Below are 27,834 nucleotides of genomic sequence, written 5' to 3' on the forward strand. Positions count from 1 at the left end.
AGTTGAGAGGGGTCCACCACCCTTCATCTCCGGAGCCGGGGGGTGCAGTGTGTGTTCGGACAGTTGAGAGGGGTCCACCACCCTTCATCTCCGGAGCCGGGGGGTGCAGTGTGTGTTCGGACAGTTGAGAGGGGTCCACCACCCTTCATCTCCGGAGCCGGGGGGTGCAGTGTGTGTTCGGACAGTTGAGAGGGGTCCACCACCCTTCATCTCCGGAGCCCGGGGGTGCAGTGTGTGTTCGGACAGTTGAGAGGGGTCCACCACCCTTCATCTCCGGAGCCCGGGGGTGCAGTGTGTGTTCGGACAGTTGAGAGGGGTCCACCACCCTTCATCTCCGGAGCCCGGGGGTGCAGTGTGTGTTCGGACAGTTGAGAGGGGTCCACCACCCTTCATCTCCGGAGCCCGGGGGTGCAGTGTGTGTTCGGACAGTTGAGAGGGGTCCACCACCCTTCATCTCCGGAGCCGGGGGGTGCAGTGTGTGTTCGGACAGTTGAGAGGAGCCCACCACCCTTCATCTCCGGAGCCGGGGGGTGCAGTGTGTGTTCGGACAGTTGAGAGGAGCCCACCACCCTTCATCTCCGGAGCCGGGGGGTGCAGTGTGTGTTCGGACAGTTGAGAGGGGTCCACCACCCTTCATCTCCGGAGCCCGGGGGTGCAGTGTGTGTTCGGACAGTTGAGAGGGGTCCACCACCCTTCATCTCCGGAGCCCGGGGGTGCAGTGTGTGTTCGGACAGTTGAGAGGGGTCCACCACCCTTCATCTCCGGAGCCCGGGGGTGCAGTGTGTGTTCGGACAGTTGAGAGGGGTCCACCACCCTTCATCTCCGGAGCCCGGGGGTGCAGTGTGTGTTCGGACAGTTGAGAGGGGTCCACCACCCTTCATCTCCGGAGCCGGGGGGTGCAGTGTGTGTTCGGACAGTTGAGAGGGGTCCACCAACCTTCATCTCCGGAGCCGGGGGGTGCAGTGTGTGTTCGGAGTTGAGAGGAGCCCACCACCCTTCATCTCCGGAGCCGGGGGGTGCAGTGTGTGTTCGGACAGTTGAGAGGGGTCCACCACCCTTCATCTCCGGAGCCAGGGGGTGCAGTGTGTGTTCGGACAGTTGAGAGGGGTCCACCACCCTTCATCTCCGGAGCCAGGGGGTGCAGTGTGTGTTCGGACAGTTGAGAGGGGTCCACCACCCTTCATCTCCGGAGCCGGGGGGTGCAGTGTGTGTTCGGACAGTTGAGAGGAGCCCACCACCCTTCATCTCCGGAGCCGGGGGGTGCAGTGTGTGTTCGGACAGTTGAGAGGAGCCCACCACCCTTCATCTCCGGAGCCGGGGGGTGCAGTGTGTGTTCGGACAGTTGAGAGGAGCCCACCACCCTTCATCTCCGGAGCCGGGGGGTGCAGTGTGTGTTCGGACAGTTGAGAGGGGTCCACCACCCTTCATCTCCGGAGCCGGGGGGTGCAGTGTGTGTTCGGACAGTTGAGAGGGGTCCACCACCCTTCATCTCCGGAGCCGGGGGGTGCAGTGTGTGTTCGGACAGTTGAGAGGGGTCCACCACCCTTCATCTCCGGAGCCGGGGGGTGCAGTGTGTGTTCGGACAGTTGAGAGGGGTCCACCACCCTTCATCTCCGGAGCCCGGGGGTGCAGTGTGTGTTCGGACAGTTGAGAGGGGTCCACCACCCTTCATCTCCGGAGCCCGGGGGTGCAGTGTGTGTTCGGACAGTTGAGAGGGGTCCACCACCCTTCATCTCCGGAGCCCGGGGGTGCAGTGTGTGTTCGGAGTTGAGAGGAGCCCACCACCCTTCATCTCCGGAGCCCGGGGGTGCAGTGTGTGTTCGGAGTTGAGAGGAGCCCACCACCCTTCATCTCCGGAGCCGGGGGGTGCAGTGTGTGTTCGGAGTTGAGAGGAGCCCACCACCCTTCATCTCCGGAGCCCGGGGGTGCAGTGTGTGTTCGGAGTTGAGAGGAGCCCACCACCCTTCATCTCCGGAGCCGGGGGGTGCAGTGTGTGTTCGGACAGTTGAGAGGGGTCCACCACCCTTCATCTCCGGAGCCCGGGGGTGCAGTGTGTGTTCGGAGTTGAGAGGAGCCCACCACCCTTCATCTCCGGAGCCGGGGGGTGCAGTGTGTGTTCGGAGTTGAGAGGAGCCCACCACCCTTCATCTCCGGAGCCGGGGGGTGCAGTGTGTGTTCGGACAGTTGAGAGGGGTCCACCACCCTTCATCTCCGGAGCCAGGGGGTGCAGTGTGTGTTCGGACAGTTGAGAGGGGTCCACCACCCTTCATCTCCGGAGCCGGGGGGTGCAGTGTGTGTTCGGACAGTTGAGAGGGGTCCACCACCCTTCATCTCCGGAGCCCGGGGGTGCAGTGTGTGTTCGGACAGTTGAGAGGAGCCCACCACCCTTCATCTCCGGAGCCAGGGGGTGCAGTGTGTGTTCGGACAGTTGAGAGGGGTCCACCACCCTTCATCTCCGGAGCCAGGGGGTGCAGTGTGTGTTCGGACAGTTGAGAGGGGTCCACCACCCTTCATCTCCGGAGCCGGGGGGTGCAGTGTGTGTTCGGAGTTGAGAGGGGTCCACCACCCTTCATCTCCGGAGCCAGGGGGTGCAGCCACACACCCTGCCCCCCTGCTGGCTCTACTACTGGACAAAAGCATACTGTCAGTTTTTATTGAAGTGACAGTTGCACTGAAATTAAATTTCAATTACAGTACATTGAAAAGTATTATACATTTAAAAGTGCTGTGCATTTTGCGTCTCAACACTTGCATCCTCTGTTTGCTGTTCGTTGGCGTATTATTGTACTCTGTTTTTTCAGAATGGCTGGCAAAGTACTCACATGAATGCTGAAATGTGCAGCAACAGCTTTCTTTTTCTTGTACGGGGTGAATTATCCGGCACTGCTTCATGGGAATGACATTGATGCGTGCGCACTATGGCAACTCTAAATGCATCATACAATCAGTAGTCCCAAAACAGCACTGAAACACAGAACATAATTAATACATTTCCCAATATCCTTTACACCGTTCGCAATAGCGCAGTTCAGTTTTTTCATTTTTTTCTTCCCTGGGGCAGGGCTCCAAAATAAAAGAAATTGGTAAAGGGGAATTCGTGTTATAAGAAGTAATTTACAATAAACGGCTGTTAAATTTGTCCGGAACCATGTAGAAAATTCATGGTATTGGGAAATTGGCCTAATCAGAGGTTTTTTTTTTTTTTTTAATAAGAATTAACAAAGGACATTATGGTCATCACCATCACCTTCAAGTTTCACAAATCTTCGGCAGGACAGACAGCAGTACAGAGTAATATGACTCAATTGAAAAAATAAGTTACATCATAACTAATTGATTTTGTTCCCCTTTTTTATTTTAGATTTTGGAGGATCTTTTGGAAGTTGACAGAGTAACGGCTCACTTCTGAGGATGTCTCCCTGAGATCTGCAAGCACCTGGTTCACCGTTGAATCATCTTAGAAGGCTTCGGAAATGACTTTTTAGTCCTTTTCATCAAGTTTTATACACATACATTTGTTGTTAAACATTTTTTACTACTGTTTAAGGTTCTTCTTTATTATTTGTTTTTTTTTATATAACATGAATTTGTTATATAAAAAAAACCGCAAATGCATCATGTTTCATATGGAAGAGATTATTTGTAAGCAAAATAAAACGAAGCATTAAAAAGAAAGTATTTTCTGGGTGAACGTGACTAAATTGAAATATTTTATGAACAGACATTACCGGAGGTTTAAATCCTAAAAAGGAGACTGCACTATGAGCTTCATTTCCTATCAATTGTGACCACAAGGTGTCAAATGCCTAGTTTAGATGTCACTACCCTTAAATTATAAACCATGGCGATGCTTTGTTTTTATTCACAAAGAAAAAAATTATCTGGTTGAAATGATTAGCTCAGTATTATTATTGTTATTATTATTAATGAGTCATTTAGCAGGCGCTTTTATTCAAAGCGACTTACAGAGACTAGGGGTTGCATTATTCATTAACACAGCTGCAGTCACTCACGTACAATTGGACCTCGGTTTGACGTCATCCGAAGGCCAGAGCACAAGGAAGTAAAGTGACTTGCTCAGGGTCACACACAGTGAGTCAGTGGCTGAGCAGGGATTAGAACCAGAGACCTCCTGGTATCAAGTAGGGTTGGACTATAAGGACATTTTCAGCAATCGATTATCGTCTGTAAATTATCATGCTAATCATGACTATCGGCCGAATAAATACATAAAATTCTTGTAATTTATATAATAAATATTTGTGTTTTTATGTTAGAAAAACAGTCATGCTTTTCCACTGTACAACTTATTATTAAAATGAAACCATGACGAAAAGTTAAAATCATATTGTTTAAAATCAATATTTAGCTTCCCAAAGCAGTGCTCACACAGAACATGTTTTGTGCCTCACGCAGACAGTTCAATTATGATTATCGATAATTTTTCAACGCAATAAAATTATCGTAATTATCGATTTTGTTCCAAGTGTAGTATCAAGCCCTTTTCTTTAACCACTGCACCCCCACCCTCTTTAACACGGTAAGACATTAAGGAGTCCACTGCAGCTATGTGCAGACTGACAGTATTGGCTTTAGTGTTTACAAGTTACTCCAGATTGAAAACCAACTCTTTTTGGTCATGTTTCTATATAAAAAAGTTGGATGTTTTTGTCTTCACCTGGGTCAGAGAAAGTGAGAACTAGGGGTGGGAATTTCGAGTAATTTCGTGCTAGAGTACTCGACCGTTAAAAATTTTGAGTACTTGAACCTAATGCCAGACAATATTATTCGCCGGCAGCCATTATGACGGTACGTTTTAAACAACATCAATATTAAAATGAAAGACAACTATCCCATACAACTCAAAAGTTTTATTCAAGCACAATTAAGAATAAAATGGTTTATTTATTAACTAAACACATATAAAGCACTACTTCAAAAAATGAAAAAAATAAAATAAACATTTTAAAAGAAACTAGTGTGTAAACAGGTATATGTACATACAAAACTAAAAAAGTTTAATTTAAAACGAACGTAACGTGTTAGCTCTTGCGTGTGTCATTCGGTGCAGCACAGAATCCAGGTTGAGCTGCTGCAGCTTTGCAGTTTTGTGAAATGTTTCTGCTGAAGCGCTGTGGCAAGCTTCAAGATAAAATCTCTCTGACTCATATTTTCCCTGGTGCATTCCTTGTACGAAACAAAGGCATTGTGTTATATATATATATATATATTCGCTCAAAGAGCCAGCTGCCCAACGTTTCGATATGTTGTACATATATTTCTCAAGGGAGCCTGTGTTTGAATCAAAACATTGGAGGTATTTATAGGTTTTTGACGGCATGACAACTACTTGTTATTGTTTACATTCAAATCCATGATTTATTCTTACATGATGTAATGGTGTTCTATATATATATATATATATATATATAGTAGGTGTTCTATATATATATATAGTAGGTTATATTCAAAATAAAAACATGTATTAAAGTCATTCTAAATTACAGCTTTGTTGCTAGGTGGGCGTGCTTATAACTTCCTTATTTTCGTGATCCTGCCTTTCAAACGCCGTTAGGGTATTTATTTAGTAAAAGTCGTAAACGGAGAACCACATAACTTTCAGACACGCAGAGTAATTTAAATTTGAAAACCTCAACCCGTCAAAATGACTTCCATGGCATGTGTTAAGGTGGTATACGTGAATAAAATATTGTAACGACCGCTGGTCTTGAGACTCAAAGCAGGAGACGGAGACGGGATTCAGGCCCTAACAAAACTACTTTATTAATTAAACAGGGTCTGTGTTTGGGTCAGGACCACACCACAAAAACAATAAATCCTTCCTCCTGTCTCCTAAAAACTCGCTCTCTCTATTCCACACACACAGGCTCCGACTATATAAGTCCCCTCACACACAGAGAAGAGCAGACCACTACTCTCATAATGGGGGCAGAGCAAGGGCGTCTAGATGACATGGTCCGCACCCAACAGCAGCTCACACACTACCGAAACTAGTGGTATTCTCCCACCCCGGAACAATACAGACAACGTGAATGCACAGGACCAGATGAAACAAAAGTCTGCCAACCTGAACTGACCGGGTCACTATAATATTGTAACAACCTCAAGAGGTGGCAGGAATCTTGGTGGACCCCCGTGATGGACAGGTGGCGAGGATGCTGATTGGGTTCCACCCCCGGGAACCTTGCATGGGGAAGCGAGAAGAAAAGATGGAGAGGACGGACAACCAGTCAGGACAAGGGAGCGACTGGCAGAAGAAGGGACGTGAGACGGGAGTCCGAGTGAAGAGTCATGAGGAGCTGCTGCTGCGGAGCAGTGTGTGTGTGTGCATGTCTTGACCCCTCCCCCCCATACTTCCGCCTACCCTGTGCTCTTTCACCCCTCTATACCCGTTTTTGCTACAAACACTGCCTCCGTCTGAGCCGATAAGGGCGTACCCTGAAAACATTACAATATATTGGACTTACATTCATGAAGAGATATTATTCACATTTCTTCAAGTACTCGAGTAATTATAATTATTTTGAGTACTCTAACCCATCCCCAGTGAAAACAAAACAAACCCAACAGAAAATAGGGGTAAAAAACAAAGGCAACAAAACTACCAACATCCTTTTACTGAAACACTGAATAAACAACAAGTACCCCCGACCTCAAGTGATCTTTATTATAGCAATTTCCAGAACCATGCATTTAGCACACTTCGACCTCTAGCTCACAGGCTAGCTCTTCCTTACACGTCTGATTGTATTACATAAACGAGTAATAAAAGCAGGATCTTAACACATAATCATTCAGTTATTAAATTCAAATTATTAAAGTTCTGCATCATCACCAGTTTGTTGTTTTATTTATTTAAGCCAAGGGTGTCAAACTCCAGTCCTCGAGGGCCGCAGGGTCTTCTGGTTTTCATTCCAACTCAAACTCTCAATTAACATAATTGATCTAATTATTTGTTCAATTTGACATTTAATATTTTTCAAGGTCTTTTACAGTTGATGGTTTTAAAAACACACTTGATTCAAGGTACACTACCTATGAAACATTTTGAGGCCTGAAGAGAAGTGTTAAATGTGTCCAGTTAATCAAATAATTAGACCCATTAAGTAATTGAGAGCTCAGGTGGAACAAAAGCTATTAGACATTGCTGCCCTCCAGGAACTGAGTTTGACACCATTGATTTAAGCGATCTGACCCCCAAGAGCTTTAGAAGGCAAATGATACAATGGTCTAACAGCTACTCTTATAAAAAGTTCTGGTAACAAAACTTAATGTACAAAAACAAATGCAATCTGATATACACTGGTTTAGCAATATAAACTGCAATGTTGCCATATTCATATTATATTTCATTAATTGTCTGATAATAAAAACATATTTGGTATATGGAGACATTACGGAATCGATGCACGCCCATATATTCTGGGGTGTTTCCATGCAGTTACAACAGAAAACAAGGTCCTAAATAACACACAGCACAGTTCAGGCATAATCATTATTGCTGGTTTAATGCGCACAAATGACATTTTTCTAGACAGCGCAGTTGAACTGCACAAAGGTATGGGTATTGTTTACTTCTAAGTACAGTGCAACAAGCTACAGTAGGTATTGTCCTTATACACCAGATAAGGGTACAGAGGTAAACCTGGTGCAACTTCCCTGTGCTGATATTGCCAGCCTTAACTGTAGCTCTATGTATTCGGCCTGAATGGCCCAACCAGGTTTTGGCATTGGACAGGAAGTGATGTTGAGTTCTCCAGCTGCATACCCACCAACATGGTCCTGACACATTTCCATTTCTAAGCTTTGCTTTGAACTCTACACAGTTGGCTGCTGTATTTCACCATGTTTAAAATGAACCACCCTCTCAGCAGACACCTGATTATAATAACAGCAGCAATATTAAAACTTGCATATTCGGTGCCGAGATAAATTTTCATTTTCCTTCTATTTCGAAGGTGCCACTTTTCTTAATGTATGAAAAGCCCTGTGATTCTGGCTTCAGGGGGTGGAGAGCCTTTTTGTTTTTTTCCGGCATGAGGTAAAGAAATTGAGTTGTATCATATCCTACAGCAGGGCATCACTGGAGATATTGATAGATGCGGTCATCCTGAGGAATTCGGCCAAAGTAGACCAGTAACCGTAGCAACGAGGTCATCAGACGCATCACCACAACCTCTGACCTGACGTGGAAAATGAATATATTAGCTTTAAAACTGTAATGTCTTTGTGCAACCTGCCTAAAGAAATTATTTTATTGATTGAATTTTGGGTTTGGACAATATTTCTGCATACTGTCAAACAGGTCAATAACTACAGAAATGCAGCCACAGAAATATATCCCGCAGAAGGTCTGTGTTCTGAAAAGGAATTCATCCAAGAACAGCCAGATAAGAGACTTAATGATCTAACCTAAAAAGACAATAGCAGCATTTCATATTTTCTCTTGAAGTATTTAACCTAGAAAACCTTACTATTTAAATAATTGTAGCTAACAAAACAGTTCCCCACATTTTCTCCACCATGCACATTCATTCATTATATAGGTCTGAAATGTGCAGTTTTTAAAGAAACTGCAAACAGTTACATTTTAAAACTGGGTATCTGATACTACATTAGATTTAAAAAGTTATCTGTTTGCAAGTCATGTTTTTATACTTGGACATCCTGGAACATTCCACTTAGCTGCTATGCTGTCATTAACTAATCAGCTGCTTCCCCTATTGACTGACATGCTTTCAGTCAGTAACATGCTGTGACTTAGAAGGCAATGCTAAGGTGAAATGAAGAAGCAAATAAACAGAGTTCCTGGTAGACAAGGAAAGTCATCTTGGACCTTTTGATAGCTAGTTTACCGTTTTGAAATCAAACTGCATGCTTTCTAGAATGTGTTTCTTTCAAAACTGCACATTTGAGACCTATGCAGCTAATGGAAGTGCACAATGGGTAACATTCAGGAAAGTATTGTGTTACGTGCACTTACTTTAACTTAGATACACCAAGCAGCACACAAGGAGGCTGTGTGGTCCAGTGGTTAAGAAAAGGGCTTGTAACCAGGAGGTCCCCGGTTCAAATCCCACCTCAGCCACTGACTCATTGTGTGACCCTGAGCAAGTCACTTAACCTCCTTGTGCTCCGTCTTTCGGGTGAGACGTAATTGTAAGTGACTCTGCAGCTGATGCATAGTTCACACACCCTAGTCTCTGTAAGTCGCCTTGGATAAAGGCGTCTGCTAAATAAACAAATAATAAATAACATCAAATATCTGACAAAACTAGGGAATAAGAGAATGCCTTTCGTTTTGATTGCTTCCATAGAATGTGTGAAAGTAACTTGGATATTAGCATTTGCCAGTAAAAATGAATACAAAAGAAAATGTTTCTAGACAAACACGTGCATTACCTCAAAGCAAATTCGAATTTGACATTCTCCCACACGACCCACAGCCAGCGAATCACCCCGATCTGTGGCAGTCTCCTGGATCTCTCTGCCTGCATCCAACTCCAGCCCCTCACAGCACTGTGGAGGGAGCACCACAGTCATTGAAGCAGAACATAACCATTTAAAAATACTAAACCAGGTGAGGTAGGCAACTTGTTATGTTATGCATGTAGCTGAGAAAACAAGGACATAGTCAGACAGTGAGAGATCTCTTGGAGGTACCTAAACATTTTTCACTCCAAACAGCTGAAGCAAGGTAGAAGACCACTCAGCAAGTCACAGTGTGCTACTGGGTACGATGGTTAAGTCCTAATAAGTAAACCAGAGAGGGGGGGTCTGTTGAGTCTTGAGTCTTGTCCTCACTGAACTACAGGAACGATCTGCTGCTGAGCCCCGAGGTCACATCAGTATAACAATCCAAAGCCCAGGCCTCACCTCTTGGCCATGAGGAAGTACCTATCCACGGGCGCCCCCAGTGCGATGTTGATGCAGCGCACCGTGTTGATGTTGCGGAAGACCAGCAGCATTGGCCTCGGCATGGCCTTCAGGACCTCCATGATGCGCTCGAAGTGCTTCGCTGCCATCTCTTGCATGTAGACCGTTTCTTCCCAGCTTAGGATGTTAGACAGGCCGGTCTTGTGCATGTGGATAGGCCGCTGCAGCAGGATCTCGCAGAACAGGAAGTAATCTGCGGGGAAGCACTCAAATAGTGAGCTCACAGAACAGGAAGTAATCTGCGGGAAAGCACTCAAATAGTGAGCTCACAGAACAGGAAGTAATCTGCAGGGAAGCACTCAAACAGTGAGCTCACAGAACAGGAAGTAATCTGCAGGGAAGCACTCAAACAGTGAGGTTTGGATCCTTAGTCATCTCTCTCGCCAAGCCATACAGCACATGCTGGGAACAGACCCTGTTCAGAACGGAGTACTAGTAGTAATCTGCACTAAAGATGTCTCGTCTAGTATGTGTTTAATGTTTCATTTAATCAAAAAATCAAACCTATATCCTATCCTGGCTTCTTAGCAAAATAATTGCACATAGCAGCTTACCTTTGACCCCCAAGTCAGATGAATATTTCTTCATGGCCGGCTTGTCTCTGATAATGATGGAGCGCCACAGCTTACACAAAGCCACCCTGTCACTAATGAGAGGCGGAAACAGTGTCAGGAGCTGCTGTACCTACAGACAGGAACTACATCCGAGGTACAGACAGCGAATCTCAAGTAGTAATTTACAACAGGTAGTGTAGTGCAGGTGCGTCGATCACCAGCAGTTCATGAACCGGACATGTACTACATCCGCATACTGAGCACTGCGACATGTTCTCTAAATTGCCAAGTTTATTAAAAAATACATTCATTAATCTTATACAAAAGTACAGACCAAAGATGCCAGAGAGACTCCCGACGAAACACTTAAGTTTGTGGCAAAGAATGTCAGAAACAAGTTTCATCACAATTGGATCAGCAGTTCTTTGGATAAAGTAAGTGTGATGTACTTACTGTATGTACATCCGGAGAGACATTCGGACAGACACCATCTTAAATCTTTGATACCTGTGCTACAGAAAGTCTAATAGTACTCTATTTATTAAGGGATTAGCCAAGACATTTGCCCATTGCAGAGAATAAGAAATCATGCCTCACTGTTCGCTCAGGAACTCGTACAGCCCGTGGTCCAGTAAAACCAGTTCAGCCTTCTTATCAGGTCCTTTTCTCACCAGCACTAAAAGTAGCAGAAAGATTATGCTTTAAAGATGGATGAAGGCTATATTTGTCATTTGAAAAAAAAAGCATACCGCAGTAGTGACGTCAAAATGGCATATTCGCCTACAAGATTATACTTGACCTTTGACCCATATTTGACTCCTGTTCACCCAGAGACCACTTGCAAAATACAAAATGTCTCTTTTTCAATCACTCGACAATACCCACAATTCATGGTTTTTAGAACTTTTAACAAATCTCTCTCTGTGAAAATTTACAACCATCCTCCACCAACGGGAGCACCAAACACGCGAGCCAAATAATCTTGATTCGGCAGTTCCTGTTTTAGCACATGCTTGTTCACAATGCAAGTCACAGACGGAGGAGAGGATTCGTTTAGTTCATTTTCAACCATGATTCTGATTGAATGCGCACGCCCTCCTGTCTTTTCAGTACAAAATGCTTCAATTCAAGCTGATATTATACCTATAGTTTTCAGCTACACTAAGAACGGTGTAAAATTATTATTATTATTACTTTTATTTCTTAGCAGAAGTCCTTATGTTACAAGATACCACATTATTTTTACATACAATTACCCATTTATACAGTTGGGTTTTTACTGGAGCAATCTAGGTAAAGTACCTTGCTCAAGGGTACAGCAGCAGTGTCCCCCAGCTGGGATTGAACCCACAACCCTCTGGTCAGGAGTCCAGAGCCTTATTGCTGCCCTATATTCAAAATATTTGAATTTGAAATTATAAAGCAAAATATGAATGTTAATAAGAAAAAACAATAGACAACTTTTTATAACAAAATGTTATAAACTATTTTCTTTCATTCTTGGCTTAATTAAAAAAACAAGGCTGCTAAGTGAAAAGAATTTGTTTTTATACCAAGCATCAAAGAAACTTACCACTATTAACACTTTTTTTTTTTTTGAAAAAAAAAGGTCTATAAATGGACATTGACAAAATGTTTTTGGTTTCTTTTTAATCACTCGATCATTCATCCTTGACCATGACACGCTTGAGTGACTGTGACTGAAGCATATGCACTTAATCACCTAATTAGTGAGACCGTTGATTGGACACTGGATATGGAGTGATTTCAGCTGTTGAATTGCAAGCTTGAATAAAATCAATAAAGAAAATCACAGAAAAAAAACAATATGCCACATCTGTCAAGAGAGCAGCGCCTTCGTGCAATCGACATGTTGGAGACTGGACTTGGGTAGCGTACTGTGGCTCGGCATCTTGGGTGCTCACAGTCAGCAATTTCAAACCTGGCACGACGGTATAACCAGACCAAGAGTCACAACACCTGCCCAAATCGACAGATCGTTTTGCAGCATCTTTGTGATGTCAGTTGTTAATCAGCACAATAAAAAGTAACTGCACCTGCTCTAAAACAGAGTTTGTCATTTTTCAATCACATCTAGTGAATTTTATCCAAATATAAGTGATGTTTCTTTTGATGCTCAGTGTATGTATATATATATATATATATATATATATATATATATATATATATATATATATATATATATATATATATATATATATATATAGTAACAGAGCAAGGGCTCTGCATGTAAATAAAGTCTGGGTGGTGGTTGGCAGGGGCGGGGTTAATTCCTCTCCCTGCCAAAAAAATGTGAGAATGTGGCTGTTCCAAACGAGGTAATTGGTGTTGATTGGGAACAGCCACAAACTATAAAAGAGAGTTTCCCTCTCCATTAGAGGGAGATCACCAGGGAGCTGGTTTAAGAGGAGTTTGGCTGTTTTGAAAATTAAGGTAAACTGTTGGGAAAGTGTTTGTTGACAGGTAAACGGCTTAGCCGTCTTGTGTGTGAGTCAAGGACCTGCTAAAGTGAAGCAAGGCTATTTTTTCCTCCATAACTACATGTATGTGTATCGCTTTAAGAGCGGACAGGTGTCGGACAAATGATGTTTTATGTTGTGACCGGTAAAACATTCTGTTTTTTCCTTTTGTTTGTATTGGATTGAAAATTGTTTTACAGGTAATCCATATAAATGGAATAAAACATTCACAGTCTGTATAATCAAAATACAATTGTTTTCTGTGTGGCCGACAATGTGACTGCTCCCGGGGCTTTTAGGTATAATGTAATATATCTCCTTTATTTCTGCACTCCATCCCCCACTCAGCTAGGCCCAGCTTACTTACCTTGCTTTACATCAACGTTTCCGCCCCCCCCGCCCCCTGTGCTTGAGGTCCCCAACCAGAATCTTTTCGTCTCAACCAGAGCCAGTTGCTGCTCCTCTCTGGTGCTTCAGATAAGTTCTTCACTATGCGTCGCAACTTTTGACCACTGAATCCAATGTCTCTGAGAAACCACGTTGTGGAGTGTGCCACAAATCCTAGACAACCCACCTCCACCTGGTAAACTCAGACTCTCCATTGTCACTGTTCCACTTCAGCAGCTAGTTGAGCGTACCGAAGTTTCTTCCTCTCATACGCCTCATCCACAGAATCCTCTCATGACACTGTTTACTCTACCAGGTGAACAAGGCGTGCTGAACCAGACCGCAAGACAATATCAGGTCGAAGGTTTGTGGTGGGAAAATAAGCCATTGTCCAACATCTGCCAGCATTTTCCAGTCTCTAGCACAGGGGTGGGCAATCCTGGTCCTGGAGGGCCGGTGTCCCTCCTGGCTTTTGTTCCAACTGTGCTCTAAATTACCTAATTAGACCAATAATTGGTAATAATCAGTACAATTAAGTAATTTAGAGCACAGTTGGAACAAAAGCCAGGAGGGACACCGGCCCTCCAGGACCAGGATTGCCCACCCCTGCTCTAGCAGCTTGCAGTTGTCCAAGACGAGTTTTGGTTTTAATACCTTTTCTTGGTGGTTGCTCCCCTGGATGGAGGAATGTTGTTCTTCTTGTGTCATATATTGTTGGCATTGGTGGCAATCTGTTGGTCATGCTGCGCTTGTCTTCTAATGTTAAGGCCAAACATCGCAGAACCTGGTCATGCACTAAACCGTAAACCGTCCTGGGCTAAGATACCACCTTACATCCAGTCAAAATGTGTCTGGCGATAAACACAAAGGACACCATGGATCCTCTCCTACTCATAGACTAAGATTCTGTGGTGATGGGAGAACATCATATGTTGACCTGATGAAGAAACTGATCCTGCTCTGTTCCATTGTCCATAGATCTCGCCAGCCGATCTTGTGTTGTTCCACACTCTCCCATCTTGTCCATTCTCCCTGCTTGGCCTGGGAAACTGCCTTTACACACCTCATCCTCTCCTCCTGCATTTACATCTCGTTGACTACCATTTTCCTCTGTTGAGCTGGGGCTGCTTTGTGCCGTGTAGGAGGAGCTGAACTGAGAGCAAGGCCTCCTCTTCCATGCTGTACTTGCACCATGATATCACTGATACGAAGGGCAGCCTTTGCATCTTCTACAGCTCCCTTTGCCGCCCACTTTCTTCCAGTTTTCAGCACAGGGGCTGCCTCCCTCACACATTCGTCATGTGACTCTACCAATGTAATTTCCAATCGAACCTTGGCACACTGAAACTCCTCGGTTAGAGCTGAGACTGGCAGCTGCATTATCCCTTTACCATACGACCCCACTCTGCTGAGGCAGCGTGGAACTCCTAACCATTTCCTGACATATGAACTGATTAACGCTTCCAGATTCTCTACTGTTGTCAAGGAAACCTCATACACAGTGAATGGCCACAAAAGTCTTGGCAGTAGACCAAACTATATATATAAAACTATACTATATATATATATATATATATATATATATTTTTTTTTTTTTTTTTTTTTGACAAGAATCCTTTAATAAAAATGAGCATTTTTTATGAACAAGTACACCTACTGTAAAAGAACAAGGTATAATAAACAACAAATAAACCATCTTCAATCTTACCATTGCCTGGGTGGGGATCTGCATGGATGAACCCTGTATAAAATATCTGCTCTGCAAATGTTCTTATGAGCTTATCAGATACCTGAAAGACAAGACCAGAACTAAACCTGTCATCCCTTTAACAAACTATGTCTGTTTTTCCAAGTCAGAAAGAATAACAGTTTACAGAGTTGTAACAATGAAGGTTCAACTTCATCAGTAAAAGGAGGATAAAGAAACACCAATCGCTGTAAGCAGGACCGATAGCCAGGTTAGAATCCCAGTCTGTTGTGTGTACGAACAAACTGGAAAGAAATCAAATGACAGATTCAAACAGGCAAGAAATTAGATACAAGGAAAAGCAGAAATGTATCCCATGAAGTTTACCCTTGGAGAATATCGCCAGCTAAAACAAAATCATTGCTTACATCTTTCAAGCTGAGACCTTGTCTCTTGATTTCTTCCACGCTGTTTACTTTGCAGCCTTCACAGTAATCCGCTGTCAGCACCCTCTGTGAAGGGACACGTTTTGTTATTTATTATTTGTTTGACATACCAGCTCATTTCCACAGGTATAGATAACCCTGGAACAGGTCCTACCTTGCTGGTTTTGTCCCAGTACACCTTGGGAACAACGATGAACTTGAAGTGTTTGAGATCCTGAGCGCAGCGCTCAGAGTTCCGGCCCTCGTTCTCAAAATCCAGCTCCTGAGCGAGAGTACCTTTCAGGTCCTGTTAAATAGAGAAGAAACTAAACCCTTGTATGTGCGTCTACTGCATGTATGCAAATACATCTTGTGGTATTTCATTCTATACAAACACTAGAGCTGGAAAAACAACACAAGAGCAACTGCAATGCTTAGATGGTCATATACACAAGAACATGAGAAAATGTACGAATGGGAGGAGGCCATTAAGCCCATCTAAGCTTGTCTAGATCCTGGTAGTTGAATGATCTCAGAATGTTGTCATGTTGGGTCTTAACCCTTAGCGGTCCATTTATTCAGCGCGTGTCAGGCGCGTCAGGTCCAATTTATTTTCACACACGGTTTATTTTAGACGCACTGTTTAAAAGTATTTTTTTTCACAGTAAAACAGGTTTAAAAGAGGCACTGCATATCAACAGGAAACTCAGTACTGCATCTCCAGCACCGTCCCACCCCTTGTTCGCTATATTTTTCAAATACCTCTTAATAATAGTACATACCGATAAATCATCTCTTGATCACTCGTTTTATCACCACTCCTCAATAATGCGATCCAAGTCGTTATTTTATTACAATAACATCTCGAAAAAGCTCTGCAAATGTCTGTGATGTTCTTTGAGCGCTGGATGCGGAAGCAGCTATCTTGTTTGTTTATGTCCGTGTTATCTATGTGGTGCCGGGGCTATCAGTATTCATGAGATATGCCCTTTTTTTTCCCCGGCTTCTCTCGGCTCCTATCGGTCTCACTCGGCCATTTAATGGTTTTCTCTGCTTTTTTTCCGGAGAAAAAACGACTAGAGACCTGTTTTTTACGTCTTTTTGATGATGTCAGACAGGGTCCGACATTGGAACCGAAAGGGAAAATTGTGATGTCGGACCAGGTCCGACATAGGACCGGAAAGGGTTAAAGGATCCAAGCAATTCTGGCTCAGTAACATGACTAGGTAGCCATTCCATACCATCACCACTGTGTGAAGAAGTGTCTCCTTCCCTCTGTCCAAAGTCTATCTCCACTTCATTTTCACCTGTGCTCTGGTTTCTGTACTGTATTGTTTCGACTTAATTATGTCAACTCCTTTTAGATTTTAAAGACTTCAATCATGTCCCCCCTGACTCTTCTTTGCTCCAGGCTAAATAGACTCAGTTCCTTCAGCCTGTCTTTGAAGCTCATTCCTTTAAGTCCTGGGATTAGCCAGGTTTCTCGTCTATGGATTCTCTCCTGGGCCACAACGGCATACACTAGATTTGTGATGTCATCATACCATCATCGTATTATAGTTTACTAGAATTTGAAAATGCGTGTTCCAAGCATGGAACATCTGGAGGGGACAAGCCAGCGCCAGTTTGGTACCATTTGTCACGACTGTCATTTGTCACCTTGTACAAGGTGCGACCACCCTTTTTGAGTGAAAGGTGTATGCGGCAGAGGTAGATGTCTCTTTGATAGAAACAGTTTAAAGTATTTGTGGTTTGCCCACTGATGATGGGAATGGGAATGGGAATGTAGAGATGGAAGACCTGCTAACAAGATTTAAGTTTTTGCAGGTATCAGGCTTTTAAAGACACACCTGTGGTGGCTTTGACAGACTCACTGAGAGCAGAAACTGACCCAGGACTGTGACAGCTACTGGAAGCAGGCTGATCTTTGGGATGCAAATTGAACATTTGTGAAACTGCATATGTGTTAATGTTGTAGTAACTGTACTGTGTGTTAAAGAATATAAAGACAGCAGAAATACTAAACAAATTGTTAAAACACACTGTTCAGACAAAAAGTTATGCTATGTATTAACCTATAGTTATGTTAGAGCATTCTATATTCCTGTTTATTCTGTTACAATAGTGACAAATATTATTGTATTTTTGCAAGTCTGAGTAAAAAGGGAGCTAGCAACCAAAAAACACATGTGAAATGAGCTAAGCTTGTACTTGTCTGAGCTACTGGTGCCAAGGTTTATAACCTTGAGGAGAAAAGCAGAAACGAGAATCTCATTTAATTAACTCAAATGTTCACAGTCATGTCTCTTATTTAAAGAAGTAAGCGTGACCTGAAAGTAGTCTTTAAGCTAAACACAGTTATAAAAAGCGAAGCAAAAAACTCTATAAAAGCCGAGGTAAAATCCTAGTGAAGTGTCACTCAACTTGCTAACTACAAGCTGAAGATCTCTGATCGAGCTGATTGCTGTTTGGTCGTATTCACAAGTCTCTGCCTTTTGAAGACAGTTTCTGTCCTTACAGAATATTTTACACTTCCATATATATTTTGGAAGGTAAGAACTATTTTGAATCTCTATCTCTTTTATACTGATACATCGCTATAAGGTATATGACTTATGTTTTAGTCTAAGAGAGTGATATATTGGATGCTCTAGGATTTAGCAGTGGGTGTTTTTAGCTCCATGCATGCATAGCCTTAGAGCAAAACATGTTGTAACCAAAAATGTATTGAAGTATTAATGCTATTATACCTGTTTATATATATATAAATAAAAAGAGTATGTGCAAATCTGACAGATTAACATCATTCCATAGGTCAAAATGGGTCAAATTCAAGGGACAAATTGAAGAATCATTATCTTACTGAGACTGAAGTCCACTTCCCTATCTCCTGTATTCCCGTTGCAAATCTTGTGTTAAGAAATTCATATCGCAATACATCAAAACAAATCACGCAAGGCACAATGAAATGCAGTATCAAAAAAACAATAATTCCAACCAGGGACATAGGACAGAGCTACAACAGTGCTTCCCTACAATTTTCAACATGGTTAATCCTTTCACAACAAACTCAAACCAGGTTCATCTGTTTATACTGTCCTTTTATTTATACATATAAATTATAAATCCAACACGTCATCAAGGAGTGAAAAAGGGTTAAATCAAATAATCAGTCAATTTAATGTCTTACAGTGCCCCAGTCTATGTGAACCTGTTTATACTTGCATGGAGGGGTACACCCCACCCCTCTGTATATATGGGTATTTTATATTTGTATTATGGTTATTATAATTACCGTTATTATTATTATTATTATGATGATTTCATAAATATGACGGGTGGAAAGCCTGTCTGGTTCATTATTGTTCTATTTTTCTATTGAAATACAAAGGCAGAGAAAGTTTTGTCGGTTCCAGTCCGGATTCACTGGTCCCCAACTCATACTCTCTTTAGTTATTCTAATGAACCCTCTTCAATTAAAGCTTGACATCCTCTCTCTCCACGTTGTTAATGGAGGGTCCTTACTTTTCAGAAGTAACTTGTCCAATAACTGTATTGTCCAATGTTTCCATATAATGATTTACACAGGCACTGCTACGCTTAACATTCATGATACAGAACTTAATAGTGAAAGCACTGCTCAAAAAGTTCCTTACAAATTCATTGTTTGTCAAAACATGGCCCCATGTTTTAGACACTGCTGTTCCAGTTTTCACCCCACCTCAACAACCAATCACCAACAAGTAATTTATCTTCCTTAGATTTGTTTATAAAACATGTGTGATACAACGTTCCACCAACTTCCTCAGACCGCATGTTTAGACTTACAGAAACATTACCAACATTGTTGAAACTTAGTTAATTTTTTTCAAGGTGCTGGCAAAATCCCGATTTTTGGAGACCAATATACCTTACATTATGATGACTTTGAAGTCTGTTGAAAACCTGAGTCACAATAGAAAAGGGCAGGGTCAATGGATTGTTTTTTTTTCAGAAATAGTAGCGTGATGATCATAGCGTGCTACCTCTGTTTTCGTTTGTAAATCATACTGAGTCCATGGCCACAGTTAGAGGTTTCCCCTCTACCATTAGCCATCTGCACAAGTTTTACAACACAAACTTGCCTTTCAGCTTTAATAGACTTGCCTTGAGGACCCAGCGGAATCCAAAGCTGGGGTGCATGAACTTTATAAGATCCAGCAAGATTTCCAGCGTCCGGATATCTCCTTCAAAACGGTCTCTTAAATCTATGTACTGCACCTGGAGAGGGAAAGAAAGAAAGAAAGAAACAGATTTATTTATATGTCTTTGCACTCAGTAGAAAGCCCAGACTTGAATTAAATCAAATAATTACTTAATTAAAGTTACTTTGGAATTAAGTTTGACCAATGTATAAAATACAGTCATCTGACCGGCTATCCACCTGTTAAAATATTCAAAGGATACTGAATGATCGTTCCTGGTGTACAGTTTGTATTCACTGCAGGAGGATGTAAGGACATACTCCTAAGGGGAATAAAAACCATATACCACATATGATCATTCAGTATTCAGTTTATACCATAAAATATATTTAAAATATAAAATGTGTACATGTTTATGATAAGTCAATTAATTCAGGGATTATTTTGCCTGATGGAGTTTTACTTTCACTGTCAACAGACTATGCTTCGACACAGATTCATTTAGAACCCTGTTTATGGCCTCTTCACAACCATCTTTAGCTAGACCCTCAAGCTCAGTCTGTCAGTTTACATCCTCTCTGTTGCTTCCTACCTTTACCAGTTTTAATGAAGGGGCTACAGGCTGCTCATATGAGTCAGACGCAGGCAGAGGTAACTGGCATTTCTTGACTAAACCCATTCAAGGAAATCCGAGTCCAAATCAAAACAACAATAGCAATTTTAAATTATTTCTGACTTTTTAAATGTGTTATAAAACACGCAGCTCTGTCCTGAATGTCAGCAGCACACCACTGGACTGGAATGTAAACAAAGACACATTCGAAACTAGTCCTGGTAAGCATGTTATCCCACTCCAGCGAGATAACAAAAATATATCCCACGCTAGATATACCCACTCTTGTGGTGTGTGTATATATATATATATATATAATACAAACACACACACACTTTTTTAATTAAAAAAAATACTTTTCACAATTTATGTTTTTTAGGGTGTTTGCTTAACAAGTGAAAATAATTTACTGGTAAAACAGTATAGTCTGTAAAGTTCGCTAAATTGAGATTTATACATTTTCCTCTGACTTATTATTATTATTATTATTATTATTATTATTATTATTATTATTAATAATAATACGATTATTACCTTGACAGCCACTGCAGTCCCATCGTTCAGTTTTGCCTTGTGCACCTGAGCCAGGCTGGCTGCTGCCACTGGCTCATAATCAAACTCTTTGAACATCTTGTCAGGAGTGCTGTTAAAATCCTCCAGGAACAGAGCATCCACCTGAGCCAAAACAGCAAGAGCACAACCAACTCAGAATTATAAAAACGTCAAAGAATTCGAGGCAAGAGCTCAATGGAATTAAAATGATTAAAATGACAAAACAATTCGAGGCAAGAGCTCAATGGAATTAAAATGTTTAAAAACATCAAAGAATTTGAGGCAAGAGCTCAATGGAATTAAAATGATTAAAAACATCAAAGAATTCGAGGCAAGAGCTCAATGGAATTAAAATGTTTAAAATGACAAAGAATTCAAGGCAAGAGCTCAATGGAATTAAAATGATTAAAATGACAAAGAATTCGAGGCAAGAGCTCAATGGAATTAACATGTTTAAAATGACAAAGAATTCGAGGCAAGAGCTCAATGGAATTAAAATGTTTAAAATGACAAAACAATTCGAGGCAAGAGCTCAATGGAATTAACATGTTTAAAAACATCAAAGAATTCGAGGCAAGAGCTCAATGGAATTAAAATGATTAAAATGACAAAACAATTCGAGGCAAGAGCTCAATGGAATTAAAATGTTTAAAAACATCAAAGAATTCGAGGCAAGAGCTCAATGGAATTAAAATGATTAAAATGACAAAACAATTCGAGGCAAGAGCTCAATGGAATTAAAATGTTTAAAATGACAAAACAATTCGAGGCAAGAGCTCAATGGAATTAAAATGTTTAAAATGACAAAACAATTCGAGGCAAGAGCTCAATGGAATTACAATGTTTAAAATGACAAAGAATTCGAGGCAAGAGCTCAATGGAATTAAAATGTTTAAAAACGTCAAAGAATTCGAGGCAAGAGCTCAATGGAATTAAAATGTTTAAAATGACAAAACAATTCGAGGCAAGAGCTCAATGGAATTAAAATGTTTAAAATGACAAAAGAATTCGAGGCAAGAGCTCAATGGAATTAAAATGTTTAAAATGACAAAGAATTCGAGGCAAGAGCTCAATGGAATTAAAATGTTTAAAAACGTCAAAGAATTCGAGGCAAGAGCTCAATGGAATTAAAATGTTTAAAATGACAAAACAATTCGAGGGAAGAGCTCAATGGAATTAAAATGTTTAAAATGACAAAAGAATTCGAGGCAAGAGCTCAATGGAATTAAAATGTTTAAAAACGTCAAAGAATTCGAGGCAAGAGCTCAATGGAATTAAAATGTTTAAAATGACAAAAGAATTCGAGGCAAGAGCTCAATGGAATTAATTTTAAAAATGTCAGAAGAATTCTAGGCAAGAGCTGAATGAATTTAGGTCACTTTTCTCTTGGACTATTGCGTACTTCAATATCTGGCCTTGGAATATTTTTTTTTTTTGCCCACCACATGTTGGGGTTTGGCTAGCCATAAAAACTGAAAATGGGATTTGGGGGTTCACAGTCTACAGCATGCAACACCCTCAGCTGTAGACAATCATCGGCAATTAACCAAACTGAGAGGTGGACACACTTAATGTATTACCGATAATATGACAGTAGAACGGTGGAATCTCAACTAACCACCAAAAGAATTGAGCAGAATGTCCAAAATAGAAAGCTGGGGCTAGTTTCACAAAGCAGTTCTAGGTAGCAGTCTTCTAAATCAAATTCACTTATATATAAAAATAAATAAATAAATAAATAATAATAATAATAATAATAATAATAATAATAATAATAATAATAATAATAATAATAATTCAAGAAAATAACACATTTATACTTTAATCATATAGACTTGTTGAATGGATTTCTACTACATCGTTCTATCTGAAAATATCGTTTTTTGAAACAGGTAAAAATATAACTTGCTCAGTGGTGGCAGTGCTTTGTGAAACTGGCCCCTGGATCTTTACAGTTCTGAATTCCAAAGCAATTAAGAGGAGTTATTTATGTTAAGATGTCATTATATGGAACTGTTCACAAGGAAATCATTTATTGTACAGGTACAGTGCGGAATCGGTTACCACACGGTAAGGTCCTGGCTCCCATTTCCCCCATAATGCAATCTGACTCACAAACGTCAGGTTTTATTGTCGTTTTACATTACCGTATTTAAACCCATTTAAGTTGAAACTGGGACATACAGTACTTATAAAGCTCCTGTGCTTGCACTATTTTTTTTCTGAAAGTAAAAACAAACTGCCCATTAATGTTACAAAACAAGTACGAAACAATACAAGTCTGTAGAAACGTCCTAGGATTCTGTGTTATTTATTTAGTTTACAACATTTATTATAAAAAATTATACAACTTAAATAAGAGTGGTGTAAACTTTAAACTGGTGGAATAGCCGTTTCTATAATACTGTATATATTGAAACGACCCAGGATTCATACTGTTACAGACTGGTCTACGGACCCTGAGTGTGTGTGTGTGTGTGTGTAAGCAGGGAAGCGGTAAGCTTTGGAAACCGAATCAGACAAGCTGCTGTGTGAAAGACTGACAGGCTGACAGAGGCCGGGAATAATCTTCCCAATAAACCGTGGATTCCAGTACCTGCAAATTGTGTGTGTCTCCTTCCTTCACTTTCCGTGGTTCGCTACTATATTAATTTGGCCATTGTAAATCATTTCGGGAACAGAAATGCCAATATTTGTTATAAGGCTAAACACAAATAACGCGGTCTCCAATTATGGACCCTGACACCTGCGCTATAACGGGGTACCACTTTATATCTATTCGTTTCCTTGCTGTTCAGACATTGCATAACACCCCAGTCCTCTCGTACTTGGAATCTCTCAGCAACGACTGGTTAAAATAAAGAAAAAGCCCCCAGTATTCTATTACTGCTACTCACCTCCTTATACTTCCTGTTGAGAGCTTTGTCCTCCAGGACACGCAGGGTGTTTATGTACTCAGGTGGTAGCAGATGGTTGAAGGCACACAGCCCCTGGCCCAGTTTGATGTACACCCCTCCATTCTGAATGGCACCTTCCACCATGCTGTCGGCAGCCCGCTGGTGACAGGCAGACATTCCCTCCACAAAGTCTGAACTATTCTAGCAGAATACATAGGGGGTATGGGGGGGCATCATTACAAAACTGAAAATATTTTATTTGGACTGAAGCTATGTCACTCTAGCCAAACTGAAAAGCATATTGACTTACAGTATATTACACTACCAACTACCAAGATATCGTAAGCACCTAATGCTAATGTTGTATGCTTTCTTGTAACTCAAAATGTTTTCACAGTGATGCCTGCAAAAGGGATTTGAGGCTTACCTCTTCAAGCCCCCGTAGCTGCACATTGGCCGTCCACCAGTAATCAAAAGATATCACAATCCCAACTTGCAAGGACCTAGGGCATCACAATTCATGGTAAATTATTACTAACGCTTCAAGCCTGTACAGTAGAATAAACACTACTGCAAGGCAGCAGAACACACAAGAGCTCCCGCTTTATAACACTTTAGACAGGAACCAAACAGGATATGACGCTTCAATACAAATACATTTTTTAATGGAATTAACAAGAACATAAAAATACAGCAACTGATCATCATGACCTGCGTACAACAGTACTAAAATTAAATAGATTGTTCTGACCAAGTTTCATCAAAATTGGTTAAGGGAGACTACATACAGATATATGTAAATATGTGTCATATAAATGTACAGACCCTCCCACCTCCAGTATTTCTGGGGGGATGTATCCCCTGTAGTACACATCAGAGGATTAGCTCTCTGACTGGAAGCAGCTAGTGAATGCATCCAATCATAGTGCATATTAAGACAACATCTGTCACATTACATTAGCAAAGGAGTTCCCCCCAGTAGGGGAGAATGGTGTGCTACCAAGGGACAAGCCTTGATGGGCCAAAAATGCCTCTTCTTGTTCCAAAACCTTTCTAATGTCACTGTATCAACACATGCAGACAGGAATACAAACACATCAGTGGCTAAAATGCCTAAAACCATGTTTGTTAAGACGCTATAAGATAGAGATCTGCAAGCTTGTTCTTTGGCACTATTGACTCTGCCCATGACTGGATATATTCACTCTGCTAGGGGATTATCCCCATAGGGGCAAATAACTGAGAAACCAAACTTACCTACAGAAGCGCCTAACCCCCTCCGTCACTATTGTGATCCTTCGTCTCTCCCGGGGGTCAGCAAGGGCGTACCGAGCTCCCACTACGATGGGCACCCCTGCAGCAGCTCCCAGCAGCACCCTCCTTACCAGTGCCCAACGCCCGACTGCACTGCAGAGGTAAACCCCACCCATTTATTATTAGGATATTCAGGTACTGAAACACGCTCTTCCATGCTTCTGTACACAGTATAATTACCTCAGTACAAGTGAGGTTTTTGTTCACTTATGGGTCAGTTTTCAAATGCATTTTCAGTTTACTACGAAATCTGTTCTGTTATTTCAATAATTCTCACACTAAAGAGATCCTTTGATACTATAAAATCTAACCATTTTAGCATTCTAAGTACACACACATACAATACACTCCACACGTCACCTTCTGGACTGAGAGCTGAAGGGCCTCCTCAGAACACGAGCGGCAGCCTCTGAGCTCTGTACCAAGGCATGACGATGACGCTGACACAGCTGCAACTGAAAACAAAAGAACACAAAAAACAAGCACACTGACACCAAGTTTGTTTTCATGCTGGGCCATTCTATGAAGTTTGATATAACTTCTGTTATTATGATGGACCGATCAAAACAAAACATTCAGACGTGAAGTGATGTCAGTATCTGTGCATGTCCAGAACAGCACATGCTTGGGTGGTTTCTGGATACCTTTTAGGCTGAGCAACTCACTTACTTGGTTTAACTCCTTTAACAAACTGCAAGACCTTGAGTCCAGGTTGAGCTCAAAGTGTGCAGCCAGGAGAATGTGGATTCAAGAAGCTGGGTGGCTGAGAACTTTCACTAAATCAAGGATAATGTGACACGTCCTGGGGCAGTTGTTTTCCTTGGCTTTGTCTTAGAACAAAATGTTACAAGCAGGCCGATTAACTGATTAACACAGCTACAGTGTCAGGGACGAACCCCAGACTGTTATATTTTTGTCTCACTGCAAGAATCTAAATGTGATGGCAAAGACTGGAGAAGAGAGACTTTCTCAGCCAGTACGAACAATAATAAGTGAAGCATGGCCCTCCCCATCCAACCACACAGAGTCCATACTCATTGTTACTGTCACAACACGTTTGTTGATTAGCTTGCTTTGTGTTTGTTCGTTATGGTTTGTGAAAGGATTGGCTACCTCAGTAAGTTGAGGGCATGCAATTGATACCGAGCTTTTAACCCTGTAATACCAAGGCATTTTTTAAACGAGAAAAGCTACTTTATTATTATTATTATTATTATTATTATTATTATTATTATTATTATTATTATTATTATTTATTTCTTAGCAGACACCCTTACCCAGAGTGACTTACAATCGCATACAAAATAAAATGCATATCAAGAATTACAGTACAATTAAAAGCAAGATACAAAATACAGTGACTTCAGTCCTAATAAGAGCAAGTACAAAACACAGTACGATTTGATATCGGGGCAATTCAAGAGCAGATAACAGTGTTGATAGTTACATCAGGGTTAGATACGAGTGCAAGTGAAATACAAGATACTACAGATTGGGTTAAGTGCAGGATTAAATACAGTAAAATAGGGAGCAGATAAGTGCAAGTTAAAGTGCATTAAAGTGTAACAACTAGATTCCATTTCTTGTACAAAACACTTTTTTCCCCCCCATGTCCGACAACACATAATGTTCTGCATATGACAATTCTGGCTTGTGGGGATGGATGTAATAAATAATAATAACATAAGTGTGGCTAAGCATTGTATCAGGTGTAATTAAGGGGTTAAGTGCCATTGTCCTCATTTGAGGACAGGCTTCTTTGTAATTTTTGGAGCATTTTTAACTGGCATCTATCTACCTGTTATTTAAATGTTCTCTTTAACTATATTGTTATGAAAACTCTCATTTTGTAAAACGCTAAAGTGAAATCTAAATGTAACGTCACGATCCCATAAACAGCTGCTGTGCTGATTTTTCAAAGAATTTAATTTGGTACTTAACGGGTTAAACAAAGGGTCAGCTCCCACAATGCAATGTTTAAGTTTCCACTAAAAAATGTCTTACATGAAACAGCCAACATTACACAACTACTAATGTGTTTTGGAATATAACTTGTTTAAAAACTGGTCCAGGCAATTTGTTCCGAGTTTGAGGGTCTTGTGAAAATGCTTAACCTTTTTTTTTCTTTTTCTGCACATAGAGAGGGAGTTCCTGGCTGTACTGTACATCGTGATAGTAAGTGCACACATCCCAACCCTCTTAGTTATTATACTCTAGCTTGTGTGCATTTTAACGAAGTAACGTAGTATTGAAAAATACACTGTCGGATTAATCCATAACACAGCATGCATTAAAAAATATCCTCATGAAAGAAGACATGTCACACACTGAATGGGGTTTTTATTACATGCAAAATAAAACGTTATCTTACCGCTGTGAAGCCAGTCGCCTTGGCCATCTCTGTATCTCTCTCTTTGCAACGTGTGTTTATTTGTCCACTTAGTTAAAAGCAATGTTGTTGTTGGTGTCGTTTACAGCTACAACTGCACTCTGTCATTCTCTGTGCAGTACTACGGAGAGTGCCCTAACCGTTCTCAAAGAGCACAGCAGCGGCACGCTCTGAGTCACGTGACAGGTGGTCTGACTGAGGTTCACACATGAGTCATTCATCTTCGTCACGTGACAGTGGTGTGACACAGCTTCATTTAGTGTGTCAGGGGGACTTGCAACAGCGAGACAACATAAAACCACACAAACATACTTAAATATACAAGGATCGACGTGTAGCAGACAAAAAGTTCTATTAATATATGTATATGTTTTTCGATTGATGATTACTGAAAA

The 27,834-nt window shown here is 41.3% G+C and overlaps 2 protein-coding genes across 3 annotated transcripts in view; one reads left to right on the plus strand and one right to left on the minus strand.

The window, feature by feature from the left end:
- The window catches only part of LOC117400484 (cleavage and polyadenylation specificity factor subunit 1), a 29,000-nt gene extending 25,325 nt beyond the window's left edge, over positions 1-3,675 (plus strand). For both annotated transcript variants that reach the window (XM_059021316.1, XM_059021318.1), the window contains exon 38: positions 3,362-3,675. In XM_059021316.1, coding sequence (XP_058877299.1) covers positions 3,362-3,409 — 48 coding nt within the window. In that variant the 3' untranslated portion in view covers positions 3,410-3,675. The remainder of the gene's footprint in view (positions 1-3,361) is intronic.
- A 2,992-nt stretch (positions 3,676-6,667) lies between these two features.
- adck5 (aarF domain containing kinase 5) lies at positions 6,668-27,629 on the minus strand. Its single transcript, XM_033998275.3, has 15 exons — positions 27,422-27,629; positions 25,411-25,505; positions 24,994-25,143; positions 24,164-24,239; positions 23,737-23,937; positions 20,822-20,962; positions 19,637-19,750; positions 15,666-15,797; positions 15,494-15,577; positions 15,087-15,168; positions 11,109-11,187; positions 10,512-10,603; positions 9,898-10,150; positions 9,424-9,540; positions 6,668-8,204 (listed from the first exon to the last, which is right to left on the minus strand). Exons 1-15 carry the CDS (start codon positions 27,446-27,448, stop codon positions 8,102-8,104), a joined length of 1,746 nt encoding a protein of 581 aa, XP_033854166.2. The 5' UTR covers positions 27,449-27,629; the 3' UTR covers positions 6,668-8,101.
- Positions 27,630-27,834: the final 205 nt, after the last annotated feature.

Source organism: Acipenser ruthenus, chromosome 4 (assembly GCF_902713425.1).
Source record: "Acipenser ruthenus chromosome 4, fAciRut3.2 maternal haplotype, whole genome shotgun sequence".
Taxonomy (NCBI): Eukaryota; Metazoa; Chordata; class Actinopteri; order Acipenseriformes; family Acipenseridae; genus Acipenser; species Acipenser ruthenus.